Raw genomic sequence first — 17,946 nt, 5'->3', positions numbered from 1 at the left:
CTTAACCAACTGAGGCACCCGGGTGCCCTGCCCCGATTATTATTTTAAATGTATGTTGTTCAGTTAGACAATTAATATACTCAGATAATTGTGTGAAATGTACTATTTTATAAAATTTTATAATTTGTAAATTTATAAATTATAAATTTATAATTTATAAAATTATAAAAAAAGAGAAAAGATCCTTCTCTTTTACTAGTGTGTGTGTATTTTCAGCCATTGTCTGAAAACCTTTTTTGGAGGTTAAGCCTTTATGCTGTGGGGTTGGGCACAGTGTTATCTTTTATGTTTGCCCAATGGTCACTTCCATATAGGAAGTCTAACATAGCAAGCACATCAGCTTATTTATGTGCTCTGATTCACATGTGTCCTTTGTTTTGAAAATTAAAATTCTTGGGGCACCTGGGTGGCTCAAATGGTTAAGTGTCTGTCTTTGGCTCAGGTCGTGATCGTTGGGGTCCTGGAATCAAGCTCCCAGCTCAGTTGGGGGTCTGCTTCTCCCTCTCCTGCCCCTCTCCTTATGCTCTATCTCACTCTCTCTGTCTCAAATGAATTAAAAAAAAAATTAAAATTCTCACTATCATTTTAAAATTGGCAATTCCAGTTCCAAGTCCTTTAAAGATGGAAATGCTCCAATGGTACAGAGTGGTCAGGGGGTTAGAAAAATATATTTTTAATCTATTTGCTCTCAATTGGGAAGCCTTTTTTACAAATGTAGATATGTTGCAAGGATTTGATGGTTATTATGTGCTCCTGTTATGTCTTGCACTTACCCCAATTACAGCACCTGCTTACTGTACTGTATTGTAATTTTTGATTTTCGTTTTTGTTTTTGTTAGGTATGTCAGTGCTTAAGGCCTAATGGTACCTAGAAAATAGGGGCACTGGCTAAGTATTTATTGAATGAATAAATACAGACTGCAGCAAGGAGGGGAGTCTGGTATAGGGCCTAACTGAAAGAAAGAGAGGGGGAACAAAAGAGAAAAGTGACTATTGGTTAAGCATACTTAAGGTCTGGAGTTCAGGAAGTAATTTAAATTCTAGTAGTTGTTGAATTTCTATATCTTTTCCTAAATTGTCTTTTTAGGTGATGTGGCCAGTCTATTTGTTGGGGTAGATCTTTTCTAATTCTCCGTTACTTTGTTTCCAACTGTTTTTTTCCTATATGCTGAAATGTGACTTGTACTTCTCTCACTAAACAAAATGTTTCCATTGTTTGCCTCCATTACCTGTGAGTATCTTCATATTTGAAGGCATATACTTAACTGTGTCAAAATGTCTTCCATTCTAAATAAAATGTATTCACTACTCAAGTCCTCCTGGGATAAATCATTCTTTATATTTAATTGTTCTCTTTTATTCTGAACCCGAGATAAATAGGGTCACAGCTGGGTGAAAGTGAAGTAAAATAGGACTAATTTTCATAATTCCCTCCCCAGAATAATTTGATGGAAAACTGATTACGTGACTGTTCCACCTGAAGAATCTTAAAGGTAAGAGGGCTTGTGAATATTTCCATACTTACGAAAAACTTAAAATGGCACTCGTAGGTACCACCTTGGGAATTGTGGTTATAGCTTCACTTAACTATGTCTGACTTCTTTTTTGCTGGAGTTGCCATGTTAAAACATAGTGTTTTATCTCCTATACATACATAAAGTAGGAAATAAGAAGTTATAATAATCCTAGGACTATTTTCTTTTGAGTCCTAGATTTTGTCTTGCTGTGACATTTTTGTTTCTAGATAAATAGAATAAAGAACATATTTACCATATATAAGATCTGTTCAAAAAGCTATTTGACGATTTAAATTTTGTGAACTCTTTCCTTCTCACATTCTTTCTGTATGTTGATATTCTTTGAAGTACAGTTGTTTTTAAAATAATGAAAATCTCATCCTAGTGGGAGTCATACAGATTAACTATCTTATGTCCTGTGATATATCTAAGATCCTTTTGGGGTGGGGTGGTGTCTGTGCCTGTGTGTTAGTTGTTGAGTACTTCTTTTGTCCTAGTCTTGGTGCTAAGCACTTTAAAAGGATTATTTGATTATGTAATTTAGTCTTCATAATGACTGAAGTGGTTACTACATTTATCTCCATTTAATAGATGGGGAAACAGGCTTAAAGACATTAAGTAAGTGGCAGACTAGTTGTGGTTTGAACCTAGACAGTTTTTTCCTAAAACCTGTGCTTAAAGGGACAGTCTGTTTTTATACAGAAGCATACTGGTATTAAAGCTCCAGCAACAAACATGTAGGGGAGGAATATTTTATTTTATTTTATTTTTTTAAAGATTTTATTTATTTATTTGACAGAGATCACAAGTAGACAGAGAGGCAGGCAGAGAGAGAGAGAGAGAGAGGGAAGCAGGCTCCCTGCTGAGCAGAGAGCCTGATGCTGGACTCGATCCCAGGACCCTGAGATCATGACCCGAGCCGAAAGCAGCGGCTCAACCCACTGAGCCACCCAGGCGCCCCTGGGGAGGAATATTTTAAACAAAAACATGTTAGAATAGCCCGCTTGAAGCAAAGAAATCTATTTACAAACTCAAATGAAATTGCAGTACAGGTAGAAAAAAATTGGGAGCATTTTGTAAGGGATTTAAAAATCAAAAATTGTAGAGCAGGACTGAGTTGATTAGCAGAGAGGCTGTAAAGGAAATAATTATTAAGCTGAAGGAGTTAATTGCTTTAACCTTACTCTGAAGTGAATTAATTGAAGGCGCTAGAGCAAATATCTGTGATAGTTTAAGCCACACTGAGAAAATAAATGTAGATAAATCAACAAAATCACATAGCCTTCAGTGGTGTTTTAAAAGGAACTCAAGGACAACACTGTAGAACCGTTGACTCAAATGTGTAATAAGTAACTGTTGTGCCAGAGTACAGGTTGAATATAGATGTGGAGATGCCTATACTTCAGAAAGCTTGAAGAGCCCTCTGCAGTGAGAGACTGAGCCACATCTGTAAACTTTTTCTGGAAAGGGCCAGGTCGTAGGTACTTTAGGCTTCGCAGAGTGTATAGTTTCTGTCACAGTTATTTATATTTGCCATTGTAGTGCAAAAGTCATAGGCAGTATCTAAAGGGATAAGCATGGCTATTCAACAAAACTTTATTTACAGAAAAACTCGGCTGGTTTTTTGAACGTTGGCCTATAATAATGGATACTATCCCTCCCTGGACATCTCTAAAAAATAGCCTTGAAGGATCAAATTTTTAATAGCATTGGGAGGCAGTTAATGGCTTTATTTAAGGCTGGGATTGAGATGAAAGATCCTGCACTGAATAGTAATGTAACATTTGCGTGTTTATTACTGCTAGACAATGTTATAAGCAGAGGTTGGCCTGACAGCAGTGCCCAGGTCATTAATCATGGAAATTTACCACTCAGAGTACCTCATTGAATGCCCCCTCATTTTTAACTGAATTTTTGGGACAGGGGATTGAATTTGGGGACTAGTTTATCTTGGATAGGGGATTGGAAATAAAGGAGGAAGAAGAATAGATTATCTTAAGAGTAGTTCTGGGAGTCACTGATTCTCTGAAGACCTCAGCCGTGTGAATCAGTATACTATTTAGCATCTTCATGAAATATGCTTGTCCTTGGCATAAGTATGCCCAGCACAGGGACAGCTCTTACTTTTTCCCAAAATCCCTTTCATTCAGTCTTGGCTCCCATTTATCATATCTGTGCCCTTTATGATAGAGTCTGTAATGGCAGAATTGAGTGTGAGAGTGGGGTGGGAAATAGAGTTAAACTTCTCATGGCTTTTCATATGTCTTCTTTTTTTGTACCCAATGGATCTGACTACTCTTGACAGAATATTAGTAGACTTTATCAATTTAGTTGTTACTCAGAAGTGTTGATTCGTGTTTTTTCAGTCCTCTGTTTGCCTTTGTCTTTCACTTCTGTCTAGGGAAAACACAGAAATTGGGCAGTTAACACTTTTATTACCCTTCCCTATTTTTCTGTTCTTACTAGCACCAATAATAAAAATAGGGGCACCTTGTTGACTCAGTTGTTTGAGCTGCTAGCCCTTAATTTCGGCTCAGGTCATGATCTCAGGGTTCTCAGATCAAGCCCCCATGTCAGGGTTTGTGCTCAGCAGGGAGTCTGCTTGAGGATTCTCTCTCCCTCTCCTGCTGCACAACACTCCCCCACCCCGTGCCCACCCCATGCATGCTTAGACACTAGCTCTCTCTAAAAATAAATCTTTAGAAAAAAATAGTAATGATAATAACAGCCACTTACTACATGGCAGTGGAGCTACGATTTGAATGTATGTCTAAGTCTTAACTAGGATGTTCATGTGTTTAGATACCATGGACTTGCTGGAAGGACAGTAGGAGGAAGCAAGGAGGGGGAGGTTTGAAGTGAACTGGATGTAGATGGAAGGAAACAGACTTTGAAAGAGAAAAGGATGGGGAGAAGGGAAGGATAGAAATTTTAAATGGAGCTGGCCAAGGCTAAAATGTTTAGTTTCTGTTAGCGGGAACCCCTTGTCCCTTCTCTGATTCCTTGAAGCTTCTTGTGCTTCAGCAACTACAGTAAAAAATACATTGCTAGCGTCTTAGGTGTAACTTGAAATAATTTCCTTTTATAGAGAATGGTAGTTATATCCTAGAGCTGTGCTGTCTAGCACGGTAACCAGTACCCCACTGGATTACTTAAATTTAAATTAATTAAGACCTAAATAATATGAAAAATTTTATTCCTTGGTTGTAGTAGCCACATTTCAGGTGCTTGATAGAACAGTTCTTGTTGGGCAGTCTTGTTCTAGAGAACTAAACTATCCTGTTCTAGAGAACTGAACTATCTTCTGCACTACTGTTGCTTGAATGCACTATAATGGCTGGCCTGGGATTCTTGCTTCCATGTATTCCAGGGTATGTGTGGGAAAATGAGTTCTGAATTCTGAAAACTGATTTGTAATCATTTAATGATTTACATAATCATGTAACATCTAAAAGTTGATGCTTTTATGATAAATAAAATTTGTAAATTAGGTCATTCTTCCCAAACTGATTTTATGAACATATTTGGAATAGGATCATAACAGAAGCAATATATACTGAAATAAAAAGGGCAACTTGTAAGATATAAGTGCTTTAAGATCATTATGTTAGGAATAAAAGACTTAAAAGATACTTTAGCTTGGAAAGGCAGAGCCTGAGAAGAGATATTAAAGATTGAAATTTGTAAATTAAAGTCATCTGAAAAGTAAACAGAATTAAAATCAAGAATGAACAACCATTCTTTGAGATTCATTTGTGGTTAACCAAATTTTAAAAGAAAATTCTGTTTGATTTAATAGATAATTTACAGAACTCGGTCGAACTATTAAGGAGTCTAGGTAGAATATGATATGATTAAGAGTCATTAATAGTTAATATCATGAAATCAAGTTATATCTAACTTTTTGGGTAACCACAAGGAGGGATAGTTCTGCCTACCCACAGCTTATCTCTTAAGTTTTTTTAATTCACCACAAATTATTGGCTTAGGACCATGGTGTCTGTATTGTATTCCTGTGCTCCTGTTACTGGAAATTTAAAGCAAAACTGGTATTAAAAACCATGAATCCTTAGATTAAAAATGAATCTAGGGGCCCCTGGGTGGCTCAGTGGGTTAAAGTCTCTGCCTTCGGCTCAGGTCATGATCCCAGGGTCCTGGGATCAAGCCCCACATCGGGCTCTCTGCTCAGCAGGGAGCCCGCTTCCTCCTCTCTCTCTGCCTGCCTCTCTGCCTCCTTGTGATCTCTCTCTCTCTCTCTGTCAAATAAATAAATAATTAAAAAAAATGAATCTAGGCAGATAGAACAAATAAGCATGAATAAGTTATAACTTTATATGCTATTGAACTAAAAGTTGTGACTTTTATCTACTGAAATGCTAAAACCCTGTCATTTTGAATGAATAAACTAGTAATGTAGCATAATTGGTGTTCGATACGGCCCCAGTTACTACATGACGTATTCAAGAAGAATCGCACAGCTTCTAAGAATTTGGAGCACTTGGTGTTTTAAGCAGATTTCTAACAAGGAAGGGCAGTCTGTAACTTGATTGAGGGTTTCTCAGTGATAAACTATTGCTTATGTACTTCATTGCATGTGTTAAAATAGAGAGGGGAGTATTTGCTATAAAATGTTAATTATAGATTACAATTTATATGTTAATACAAGAATATAAGCTTAATGTTCTTAAGGAAGGAAATGTGAAAACAGCATAGACTATCCAAAAGGGCATAAATTATTTAGCTAAGTAAAGATATAGTATATTGCATGTTTTGAGAACTTACTAGATTTTTAAAATATGGTATTAATTTTAAAATTAACATTTTATCACATTTAATTAACTCTCAAATATTTTTTATTCTTAGGATACCAGGGGAATTGGTATGGTATGAATTTCCCCACATAAAGATTACGGTCAATTATCAATCATACCAGGAGCACAGTATGCCTTCAAAATCAAGTTGGGAAGTTACCTAGAGCAGTGTTTCTCAGGCTTTTACATAATCATGTCCAGATCTTGATAAAATGCAGGTTCTAGGTCTAGAGTGGTGCCTGAGGTATCCTGCATTTTAACAAGTTCCCAAGTGATACTGTAATCTATGACTGTCTGAATATTTTTAAGTAATCTTCTGTCTCCGTAATTCCATTATTGTAGTTGCTGAAATCAGAATACCTTGAAATTATCCTAGAGTCTTGCTCTTTAACACATACTTCACATTCAGTCTTTTTGCAAATCCTGATGGATGTATTTTGAAAATAGCTGGAATTTGATCCCTTCTTATCACCACTGCGGCTACTCTGTATAAGCCGTTGTCATCTTCTTCCCTAGATGACCAGTCGACTTGCTTTTTCCTTTGCCCCCTCCTCTGCTTAAAATCTTCCACTGGCACATGTCACTCAGAAAAGCAGCCAGTGTATCTGTTTACCTTAGCCCTTAAGATGTTGCATGGTCTTACTATCTGTCTGTCCTCTTACTGCTTTTCCTGTCTTTCATTCTGTTCTAACCACACTTGCCTCCTTGTTTTTCCTTGGACATATCGGACATACTGCTCTTCACTGCCTTTGGACTTTATATTTACTGTTCTTTTCTGCCTAGAATGCAGGTCCTTTAGGTAATCCATAATTCTCTCCTTTGATTGTTTCAGATTGCCGTTTCAAATTTCACTTTATCAGAAAGGCTTTCCCTAAATACTTGTATGAAATAACAGCTTCTCCATAATTGTATGTTTATTTTATAATTGTATTTTACTTTTCTCAACATCTCAACGTACTAGATATTTTAGTGTGTTTATTTTATCTTCCCTGCTAGAATGTAAAGTCAGGAATTTTCGTCTGTCTTGTTCAATGCTATACTTAGATCATTGTGTACTAGTATACTTACGGCACTCAATAAATCTTTGAATTAAAAAAAAAATAGCCCATGAGGAAGTCACTGGGCCTCTGATTAAATGCCTTCATTGATAGTTACTCTACCTCCCTTCAGAAAAGCCATTTCATTGGAAAGTAACTGCTAAACTTCTCCTTAAGCTTTCTGTTATTCCAGGCTAAACATTCTTGCTACTTTTCCTTTTTGCATGTGATATGGTTTCCAAGGCTGTCACCAGTAGTCATCTTCCATGGACATTAATCATTTTCTTGTTTGTCCCTAAATACAATAGCATCAGAACTAAAACAGATGTTGCAAATATAGGCTGAGGGGGAAGTTTTCCTCTTGTTTTTGACAATCTGCTTTTATTAAGACAGACTGATTAAATTAACTTTTTAAAATTTTATTTATTTGACAGAGGGAGAGAGAGAGAGAACACAAGTAGGCATAACAGCAGGCAGAGAGAAAGGGGGGGGGCAGTCTTCCCTCTGAGCAAAGAGCCCGATGCGGGTCTCAATCCCAGGACCATGAGATGATGACTTGAGCCAAAGGCAGAGGCTTAACCTACTGAGCCACCCAGGCGCCCCTAAATTAACTTTTTAAAGTAACTCTAATTCTTACTGATTTTGCCTTTTTAATCTACTAAAACCTTTAAATCATTTTTCCATGTGCTACTAAGTTTCTTATCTTCTGCTTTACAGTTGGTTTTTTGAACCAAAGTGTGGGTCTTTGCATTTCTCCTTATTTAGCCTAAAAGAATTTTCCTGGGCAATACATACCTTTAACGTAGAAACTAGTATGTTTAAATTATTGAAAAAACTAATAGAACAGTTACTTCGTATCAATATGGAAGAATTATAATTGATGAAATTGGGGATTTCTTGTGCTGAGATATTCCAAAATGTTTTTGAACAGATCATTAACAATCATGTATCTTCTTGCATCAGTTCAAGAAAGAATTCAGAGTAAACTTAAAAAATAATTTTACCTCATACACTTATTCTCCTTGACTAACAAATTCATTTCCTTTCCCACATTTCTCATTTTGCCTCTCATAATCATTTTCTTAGTCTTCAAGGCCAGAGTAATCTTTGACTCCTTCCTTGTATTTATTTAGTCACCATATCTCAGAAATTCTTATTTGTTAATTCCTTCTTTTTTATTCACTTCATAGCCAGTTACCCTAGCTTTGTGGATCTCTCTGCTTCTGATCTCTCCCTGCTATAATCCATTTCAGTGTTTTACTGGCAGATCATTCTTTTAAAAGAGTCATAATATTTTTATCATTTCAGTCTTCAGAGGAATCTGTAAGATTGGATCTAAACTTCTCAATCATTAGAGATCTATTTGTAATCTGTCCCTATTTGATTTGCATTGTTTTGCTTATTGCTTTCCTTACTCATTACCATAGTCTTCCAGATGAATTTCTTAGCATATATCCCTCCTTAGTACACACAGACACACACAGACTCTCTCTCTGTCTCTCTCCCCCTCTTCTCTCCCTTTCTCTCTTTCTCTTACACTTTTCTTGTTGTTGTCAGATTGGCCTTGTTAAATGCTATTTTACTACTTTATACTGTTGCCTCTTAAATGCAGTGAGCTCAACACATATAACCTATCACATTCAGTGAAAACTCAGTTCAAATTGATCTCTTTTCCCTAAGCTCTAATTATATTTATGCCTGTACCACGAAATCTATCATTTAATCTTTGTTGCTTAATACTAACAGAAGGCTTTTTTCTTTCAGTAAGACTGCTTGATGGCAAGGAGTATAAAAGAGTACTGGATTATCCATAAAATTTACTGGCTTGGCTTGTACTATGTTCTTTTGTGTGTAAAATAATTTCTTACAGTTCTGGGTTTTTCATTGTTTTTCATTGATACTGGAAGAATGCAAACATAAAAACTCTGTTATAATTCATCCTATAGGAAGCCCATTTTTAAGGAGAAATGAAGAGGAAAATTATATATACCCTAAATGTGGGCGATCAAGAGTATGAAGATACGGAAGGTAAATTTTTATCTTTTATAAAGCTTGTGTGTTGAAAGCAAAAAACTTAGTGTTTCTAAACTGTTCATTTGTGTACATTTCAAAATTTACAAAGAGTTTTTTTGTTTTCATTTATTTTCATTGGTCTTAAATTCTGAAATAAGCTTCCTAAATAAGAAGTGTATACATTTTTTTCCCTCCTCCCATGTCTTATTTTTGATTGATCAAGGTTTTTTGTTTGTTTGAACTCTTTCTTCTTAAATTTTTTTCCCTACTGGTTTATGAATATACTAATCTGTGTTTGTTGTTATAATCTTCTGCTTTGGGTTTTTTAAATAGTTGGCATTGATCTTTTCCTCTACTTCTAAATTTAATAATTTAATATTTACTGTTAACAGTAAAAGAACCTTAGAACACTTTAACTCTGATCATCCTACTCTTACTTACAGGTTATAGTCATCTTTTTTTTTTAAACACCACAGATTAATTGATATTTTTAAATGGATAGTATTTGGGGGATTTCTTCTCCATTTCTTTTTCTTTTTTTTTAAGATTTTATTTATTTATTATTTGAGAGAGAGAATGAGCATGGAGGTGAGGGTCAGAGGGAGAAGCAGACTCCCTGCTGAGCAAGGAGCCTAGGATGCAAACTGGATCCTGGGACTCTGGGATCATGACCTGAGCTGAAGGCAGTCACTTAACCAACTGAGTCACCCAGGCATCCTCCATTTCTTTCTTTCTTCCTGAAAAAACTTTAAATTCTTTTAGTGGAAGTCTATTAGTGGGGGCACCTGGGTGGCTCAGTGGGTTAAAGCCTCTGCCTTCGGCTCAGGTCATGATCCCAGGGTCCTGGGATTGAGCCCCTCATTGGGCTCTCTGCTCAGTGGGGAGCCTGCTTCCCCTCCTCTCTCTGCCTGCCTCTCTGCCTACTTGTGATCTCTGTCAAATAAATAAATAAAATCTTAAAAAAAAAAAAAAAAGGAAAGTCTATTAGTGGTAAATTCTTAAGTTTTTGTATTTATTTTAACCTCTTCAGAACTATTCAAAGAGCTACAATTCTGTATTGATAGTTTTTTTTTTTTTTAAAGATTTTATTTATTTATTTGACAGAGAGAGATCACAAGCAGGCAGAGAGGCAGGTAGAGAGAGAGGAGGAAGCAGGCTCCCCGCTGAGCAGAGAGCCCAATGCGGGGCTCGATCCCAGGACCCTGAGATCATGACCTGAGCCGAAGGCAGCGGCTTAACCCACTGAGCCACCCAGGCTCCCCATCTGTATTGATAGTTTTTGTTGTTGTTTTCCTCTTAGCACTTTGGGGACATTATTTAACCATTTTATGGTTTTGTTTTTACTGTCAGGAAATCTCTTCTCAGCCTAATTGTCAATCCCTTAGAGATGATCTGTCTTTTCCTTCATTTTTCTTTTTAGATCTTATTTTTATCTTTGATGTCTTTGATGTTGTACAGATCTGCTGCATTGTTTCTGGCATGGATTGTTTTCATTTCTCTTGGTTACTATACTTTCTATGTCCTTTATCTTTTGGATCTTTTTTGTTTGTTTGTTCTCTCATTTCTCACCCATTACTGCTTTAACTGTTGGATATTCTTTATTCTCTTCTTCTGGGCTTCAATTAGTATTTAGACTTTGTTTTGACCTCATTTCCCACTCTCCCAGGTTACATCTCCTTGTATGTCTGTTGCAGTCTAGGTAGTTTTCTCAGATCTCTCTTACAGTTCACAAATATTCTTTTCTTCTGGGTCTAATATACTGTTTAATCATTCTTTGTTTTATTTGCAAATTCTGATATTTGAAGCCAGTGGACATCTAAATAAATTGATCATTAGTGAGTATAATGTGTAAAATATAAGTAATTGTTTCTGTTGATTCTTACTCAAAGTAACTTATTTTCGTAGGTTTGGTAATGTTTTGATTATGAACTCATATTTGATAAATTTAATCTGTAGAATTCTGAGGGCCTACCTAAGGGATGTTTTCCTTCAGAGGATTTGTATTTGCTTTTTTCTAAACCCATGCTCTACTTCAGCATGGGGTCTTGACTTGATATGGAAGTCTCTTAGGATCAGTTCCCCTGCCTGGGTTGGTTGTAAGTCTTTAGATGTGAACCCTAATATGAACATTTGCTCTCAGGACAATATCCACTTTTCCACTTGCTTGGTGTATATTGTTTGCATTTCAGCTGACAATTTCTTTATTGTTGTTTCATTTTATGTTGAATTTTCAAGTTTCTTTTACTTTTGAGCCAACAGTACATATTCTTTTATGTTGGTTATATTGCTGGTGGGCATTTAAATTAGTACAAACCGTAAGGGATAAAATTTCATAGTTATCTATTCAAACTACACCTGTAGTCCATCAGTAAGTTAAAACAAAAAAAAATGCAGACTAGTGTATATAGTGTTTTAGTATTTGTGTGAAGAAGGAGCTTTAAAAAGATATGTTTTAAGAGTTGCTTGCTTCTGCATTAAAAAAATATCTTCGGAAGAACACAGAAGAAATGTAATAGTTGTTACTTATTGCATTTGGTGGGGCTGGATGGATGGCAGTAGATTTGAGTGGGAGATTTGTCAATATAACCTTTTTTTAACTTTAAAATATTCGAACCATCTGATTATTACTTATTTTAAAAATTCATAAAAAATTCTTTTTACTTCCCCATTAAAAATATAAATTAGTAAATGTTGGGGGTATTGTGCTCAAGGAGATGTTTATTACACTGTAAGATTTAATTACTTTGTCTTTGGGGGGCCCTTTAGAATATCTAGTTCTTGATACTGCCTTGAACATGTCATTTGGTCTGGAAAACTTGAAAGCGTATATGGCTGCTTTACTTTATAGGTGAAGAAAACAAAGATAATACTGCCACCACTGGTCTGTTGTACAGTGAAGCTGACAGATGTCCGATATGTCTTAATTGCCTGTTAGAAAAAGAAGTTGGTTTTCCAGAAAGCTGTAATCATGTCTTCTGCATGACCTGTATTCTTAAATGGGCAGAGGTGAGTCTGAGAATGAACTAATATTATTGTATTTTAATTTCCTAGCATGGTATCATGCCGCCTAAAGAGCTGATAATGCCTTTTATAAGTAACACTTTTTCCCCTTACTGTAGACAAATTTCCCTGTATTATTCCAATTCTGCCAGTATATTTTCTTCTAGTTTTTTTTACACATCTTTTTTGTTATTTTATAATAAAAAATTTTAAGTGCACATCTTTAAAAAAAAAAAAAAAAAAACATTATAGGAATAAAAGATTTTTTTTTTTTTTTTTTTTTTTTTTTGGCGAGGGGGTAGAAATGCAGTAATTCATCTTCAGTGTACTTTATCCTCTTGAGATAATATCTGCTTACTACTAATAACACGTTCTGTCCGTTTTGTGTTTTATATTTTTCAGGGAATTTTTATGTAGATTATTTGATTTCTTGTATCAGTCTTGTGGAATAACAAGAGCAGATATACTAGTGTTTTTCAGTTTTACGATTTCATAGCTTAGAGAGGCAGGAGTGGATTTGGAACTGCCATTCTCTAATTCCTGTCTTTAATGTAGTGTAAAATAATTTCAGAGTCCAAGTTAATGATATTGCTGAGATTCTTATGAGGTAGTAAGTGATTAAGAAAAGGATATTTTGGACTTTTAGTGTATTATGTTGACTTAGTTCAGGCCGAGTAGATCATGGTACTAGTACATTGAATTACTGAATATGCATTATAAGCCCTATTGTTATGAATTGTGAAATAAAAATTCATTGTCATATGAATCGTGCTGTATTTTTCTGAATTAGTAGTCCTTCAGGCTGTAAAAATGAGTAAAAAAGATAAATCACAAAAATATTTTTTCAACAGTAGCTGCATTCAAGTTGATGTCCTTAAGCACATTGGATAATTGCTTCTTACATAAGTGGGGCTTTCAAAGTTCTGTGTTTCACTTATATTTTCATTAATAGTGTAGAAAGGAGAATATAACTGTATACTGATGCTGTGGTCGAGTTCTGGAAGGAGGAAAAAAGATTTGTTATACCAATTGAATTCATACCTGTATACCTGGAAACAGTTCTAATTAGATTAAAGCCTCAACTGGTCTTGGCAAGAAGGGACTAAGGAGAGGTAAAAATGTATTTTGGGAAAAAATATGTTGAGTTTAATTTAATTATTAATATAATTATGAATCTCCATGTGTTTATAGGAGCATTGACTAATGAGTGCATATTTTTCTCTGCCATTCAGTTAAAGATTTCATCTGTGTTGAATTTAATGCACCTTGGTTTGCTTTGTGATTATATATTTTAAAAGTAGAGATTTTGCTTCCAGTAGAGAAGTAACATTATTAGATGGGTAGAAGGTTTCAATTCACTGCTTTTATAAGATTTTATTTAGTGATCATATAATTGTTAAGATTCAGCAACATAGTCTGAGTGTGTGCTTTTCTCTGTGACATCAGAATGTACTAAATAGGTCTGATTTTCCATCATTATGCTGTACATGCATCTTCAGCATAATCATGCACTTTATCCTGGTGTGCGTGTTCCAGGTTTCTCTAGGGTGTATATCTAGAAGTGGGACTACTAGTAGGTGGTGGACTATGCACATTTTCAACTGAGTTCTTAACTTATCTATGTTTTTAGCTTTTGTTGAATTTTTTTTTTTTTTAAGATTTTATTTATTTGAGAGAGAGAGCATGGGAGTGTTGGGGGAAAGGGCAGAGGGAGAAGGAGAGAGAGAATCCCAAGCAGACTTCCCACTGAGTACAGAACCTGACGTGGGACTCGATCTCAGGAACCTGAGATCATGACCTGAGCCAAAATCAAGAATCAGACACTTTATTGATGGAGCCACCGAGGTGCCCCTAAAAAAAAAATTTTTTTAAGTTGAAAATACTTGATAACATGTATAGTGTTGCAGTCAACACCTTTCTTGAATGTAATATTTTCTCTTTTGTTTTACTCCTTTGGATATAAACATTTATTAAAGCCAAACAGCTTTTAAAAGAAAGTAGGGGAAGTTTAAATTGTGATATGGTTTAAACAAAGTGATTAACCTTGAAAGCAGAGAATAACCAGGGAATATTCTGAATTATTTCATTGTCCCTAAACAGGATAGCGTCCATCATTGAATTGACCAGTAACAAGAACACAATCCAATAAATTGTTCATTGTAAATAATAAATGAATATTTTGACTTTGGATATACATGTTTGTATTTAGACATGTCTGTATTTAGAGGCTCCTAAGGAGCCAGGCCCTATACTAAGGCTTTTTAAATATTCTTTCATTTAAATAACTATGTCAACGTTTATTTAATACTCAAGGCAAGGATTCTGAACTCCAGTTTGTTGCTAAATACTTCAAGGGATAGCCTGAAATTAAAATAATTTTAAAAAATTGATTCATAGTTTAAAATTTTACCAGTGTTCAGTTTTTTAGTAGGAAGGTAGAAATCAAAGTGAAATTTATAGTTGTTAGAAGTCTATATAATAAGAAAACAGTACAAAATGTGTTGAGAATCATCTTCATAGCTTATGTGTCTTTCAGAAATTCAGCTGAGCTGTCTGAGGTTTGTACTCCAGGTTCATTGAAATAGGATTCAGAATGGATATCAAGAACCAAAAAGAAGTACTTATTTACTTTTACCTTAATATTTTAGGCATTGAAGAAATTCTCCTCTGTAAGAAACAAGTAAACTTAAGGTATATGGTAGTGTAGTGTATTTATTTCAGACACCCTCCTGAAATTTGTCATGCTCCTAAAGTTTCTATATCCAAAGTCAAAGTTAGTTTTTAATCTTTTCAAGCTCTAAAATTTTGGTTCTGTGTTTATTTAAAACAAAAGCCATGTAAGGCCTTTCAAGTGATCAAGTAACTAAGCTTTAGTCTATAGGTATTTTATACAGTATGCCTTCCCCAGGGAGGAATGATTCAGGGTAATAGAACCTATAGTGGCCTTCGTGGCCTGTAACCTAATTTCCTGCATTTTGGGACACTAGAACAAATTAAGCATGTCCACTATGACTATGTTTAATTTTAAGAAACTCTTGCATGGTAGGCCTGTTGGTTTGTGAAATAATGGTGATGATGATGATGTAGAAATAGAATATTAAACAGTAATTAGCACTTAAGGAAAGTTGAAATTTTTATTTAAAGCATTAATATTAGGGCTGAGACTCTAAAACTAAACAAAGTAGACCTTTGAACTGATGTATTACGCACAGAGCACTACACTAAAGTTTATTAGCCACTTAAAAAGTTATTTTACCAAATTTACCTACCTATATTTTACCTATCTTACCTATATATTTTACCTTATTATACCTATATGGTCTAAACATATTGACAGTTTTTACTTTGTCTGTAAGTTTAACCTTGATCCTCTGAGTTTGCACGTTTTATTTTATTCATTTTATTTATTTATTTGAGACAGACAAAGATCATGAGCAGGGAGGAGGGGCAGAGGGAGAGGAAGAAGCAGGCTCCCTACCAAGCAGGGAGTCTGACGACTTGGGGCCAGATCCCAGGACCCTGAGATCATGACCTGAGCTGAAGGCAGATGCTAAGCCAACTGAGCCACCCAGGCATGCCCTAAGTTTGTATATTTTAAAGTAGATAATTAGAAAGGTGAAGGCCAAGAGAATTCTGACACACAGCTGTAGTAGTGATAGCTGATCTGTAATTGTGATTCCCATAGACAATAAGATACAACTTCCACACATACACACACAGGTTGAGAAAATAGGATTTATGATTTGGCAGATTGCTAAGAAGTGGTTAAAATTTTGGACCTAAAAAGGTTAAATTTAAAGCCTTGGAAGCACTTTATGTTTGAAGTATTTAAGAGATTATGTGAAGGGACACACATAGGCGATGAGGAGGTTCTGATATCCACTAGGGTTTTCTATCTTTAATATAAAATATTTCCCTGTCTTTTTTTTTTTTTTTTTTTTCTACAGAGAGAGAGATCACAAGTAGACAGAGAGGCAGGCAGAGAGAGAGAGAGGGCGGGGGGAAGCAGGCTCCCTGCCGAGCAGAGAGCCCGATGCGGGACTCGATCCCAGGACCCTGAGATCATGACCCGAGCCGAAGGCAGCGGCTTAACCCACTGAGCCACCCAGGCGCCCCTATTTCCCTGTCTTTTAAGTAATTTTTTAAATGTGATTATCTTTCCTTCTGTAAGCAAATTATCCTCCAACTTACTTATCTCAGTCCTCCATTTCATACCAAATGCTGATAGCTTCAGTTTGAGAAAGTAAGGTTAAGGAAATCAAATTTGGACAGCTGGCAAAGGTATGTTTTCTCTTCTGAGAGTAGAAATGAAGAGGGTCTTACTATGATGAGTACAGTTCTTGAAGAAGTTAAACGACAGTGTTCAATAAAGCCAGGTGAGGAATTTATTTTTCAATTAATAATACATACCAAAAAATCAGAACCTGACTAGTTGACTTATATCTTGATCACTGATATGTTTTATATATAGATATTCTTTATGCAGTGAGTAGAAATTTACACACTCTAGTGATTAGAATACTTTTCAAAGCTATATTGCCTGGATTTCTTCAATTTTTTCCTGGAATTTTAGTTTTTATTTATTCCTGAACGAAACTAAACTTTTCTGTTGTGTAGTTCTCTATGAACAAAAATGTAAACATCTGTGGAGCAATACTGTTAGTCCTTATCTTTAAAACTTTATAAAGCATTGTCAAATACATTATTTCATTTAATTATTACAACTTGTGTAGAGGTGATTCAGGACTATCATCATCCTAAAAGTAAGAGAGGTTGCTCATTTTGGGTCCTCCAGAGCTTGAATTTGTGACTCATTATTCCACATCCCCTGTTGTTTCTCCTCATAGATGAATCCTTTGGTAAAGCAAAGAATATTTTTACACTGTGAACCACTCATTATCTAACGTGGACACTCGTAATCTAAAGCATAAATGTAATAGATTTTTATTTAATACTGTTTTTACCAGTTAGGTAAATTAAGGTGTATTTCTGTATAGCCTACTTTTAAATGTCAGAACTTTAAAGTGATTTGTGCAGGTAGTTTATGGAATTTAGTGTTTTTATTTTTCCAGAGAAAGAAAATATTAACTATTAAATGTAAAAAGAAATTATGATTAAAAGTAATTCTTACCCAACTGTTGGGTTTTCAAGAACAAGAAAGGGTTCCCTTTGGGTAGTTAGATAAAATGCTTTCTTGGTGTTAATTTTGTCACTGACAGTCATTTGTCCTTTAGGAATACATTCCTGAAAGCTGTTACAAAGAACCACAGTTTCACTAACGTGGACTGACAAGGACTGTCTTGAAGAAACTGGTTAAGTGTGATAGGGATCATGTAGTCTGTCTGACTACAGGTGAGCACTTTCTTTGGAGGTGTTCAGGCTAGGTATCTTAGAACCATTAACAAGAAAAATAGGTTCTTGTGAATAGGTTTTCAAAATAAGCCTCTAATGGTATGCATTCCTAGATCCTTTTTATTTGCTTTTGAACTGTAGTTTTATGTATTGTGCTCCCTTTGTTAGTAGAAAGAATAGATGTTCTAGAGATTCCCGTGAACAGACAAACCTACT

The 17,946-nt window shown here is 35.3% G+C and overlaps 1 protein-coding gene across 2 annotated transcripts in view; it reads left to right on the top strand.

Moving 5' to 3' along the window:
* LOC111157814 (SR-related CTD associated factor 11) overlaps positions 1 to 17,946 on the top strand; it is a 74,188-nt gene that overhangs the window by 19,720 nt on the left and 36,522 nt on the right. For both annotated transcript variants that reach the window (XM_022519477.1, XM_022519476.1), the window contains exons 2-4: positions 1,440 to 1,493; positions 9,312 to 9,393; positions 12,227 to 12,384. In XM_022519477.1, the coding sequence (XP_022375185.1) occupies positions 9,333 to 9,393; positions 12,227 to 12,384 (219 nt within the window). In that variant the 5' untranslated portion in view covers positions 1,440 to 1,493; positions 9,312 to 9,332. The remainder of the gene's footprint in view (positions 1 to 1,439; positions 1,494 to 9,311; positions 9,394 to 12,226; positions 12,385 to 17,946) is intronic.

The sequence above is a fragment of the Enhydra lutris genome, unplaced genomic scaffold, assembly GCF_002288905.1.
Source record: "Enhydra lutris kenyoni isolate GAN:26980312 unplaced genomic scaffold, ASM228890v2 scaffoldscaffold56, whole genome shotgun sequence".
Lineage (NCBI taxonomy): Eukaryota > Metazoa > Chordata > Mammalia > Carnivora > Mustelidae > Enhydra > Enhydra lutris.
The sequence above is the reverse complement of the archived record's forward strand: the minus strand, read 5'-3'. Positions and strand labels throughout refer to the sequence as shown.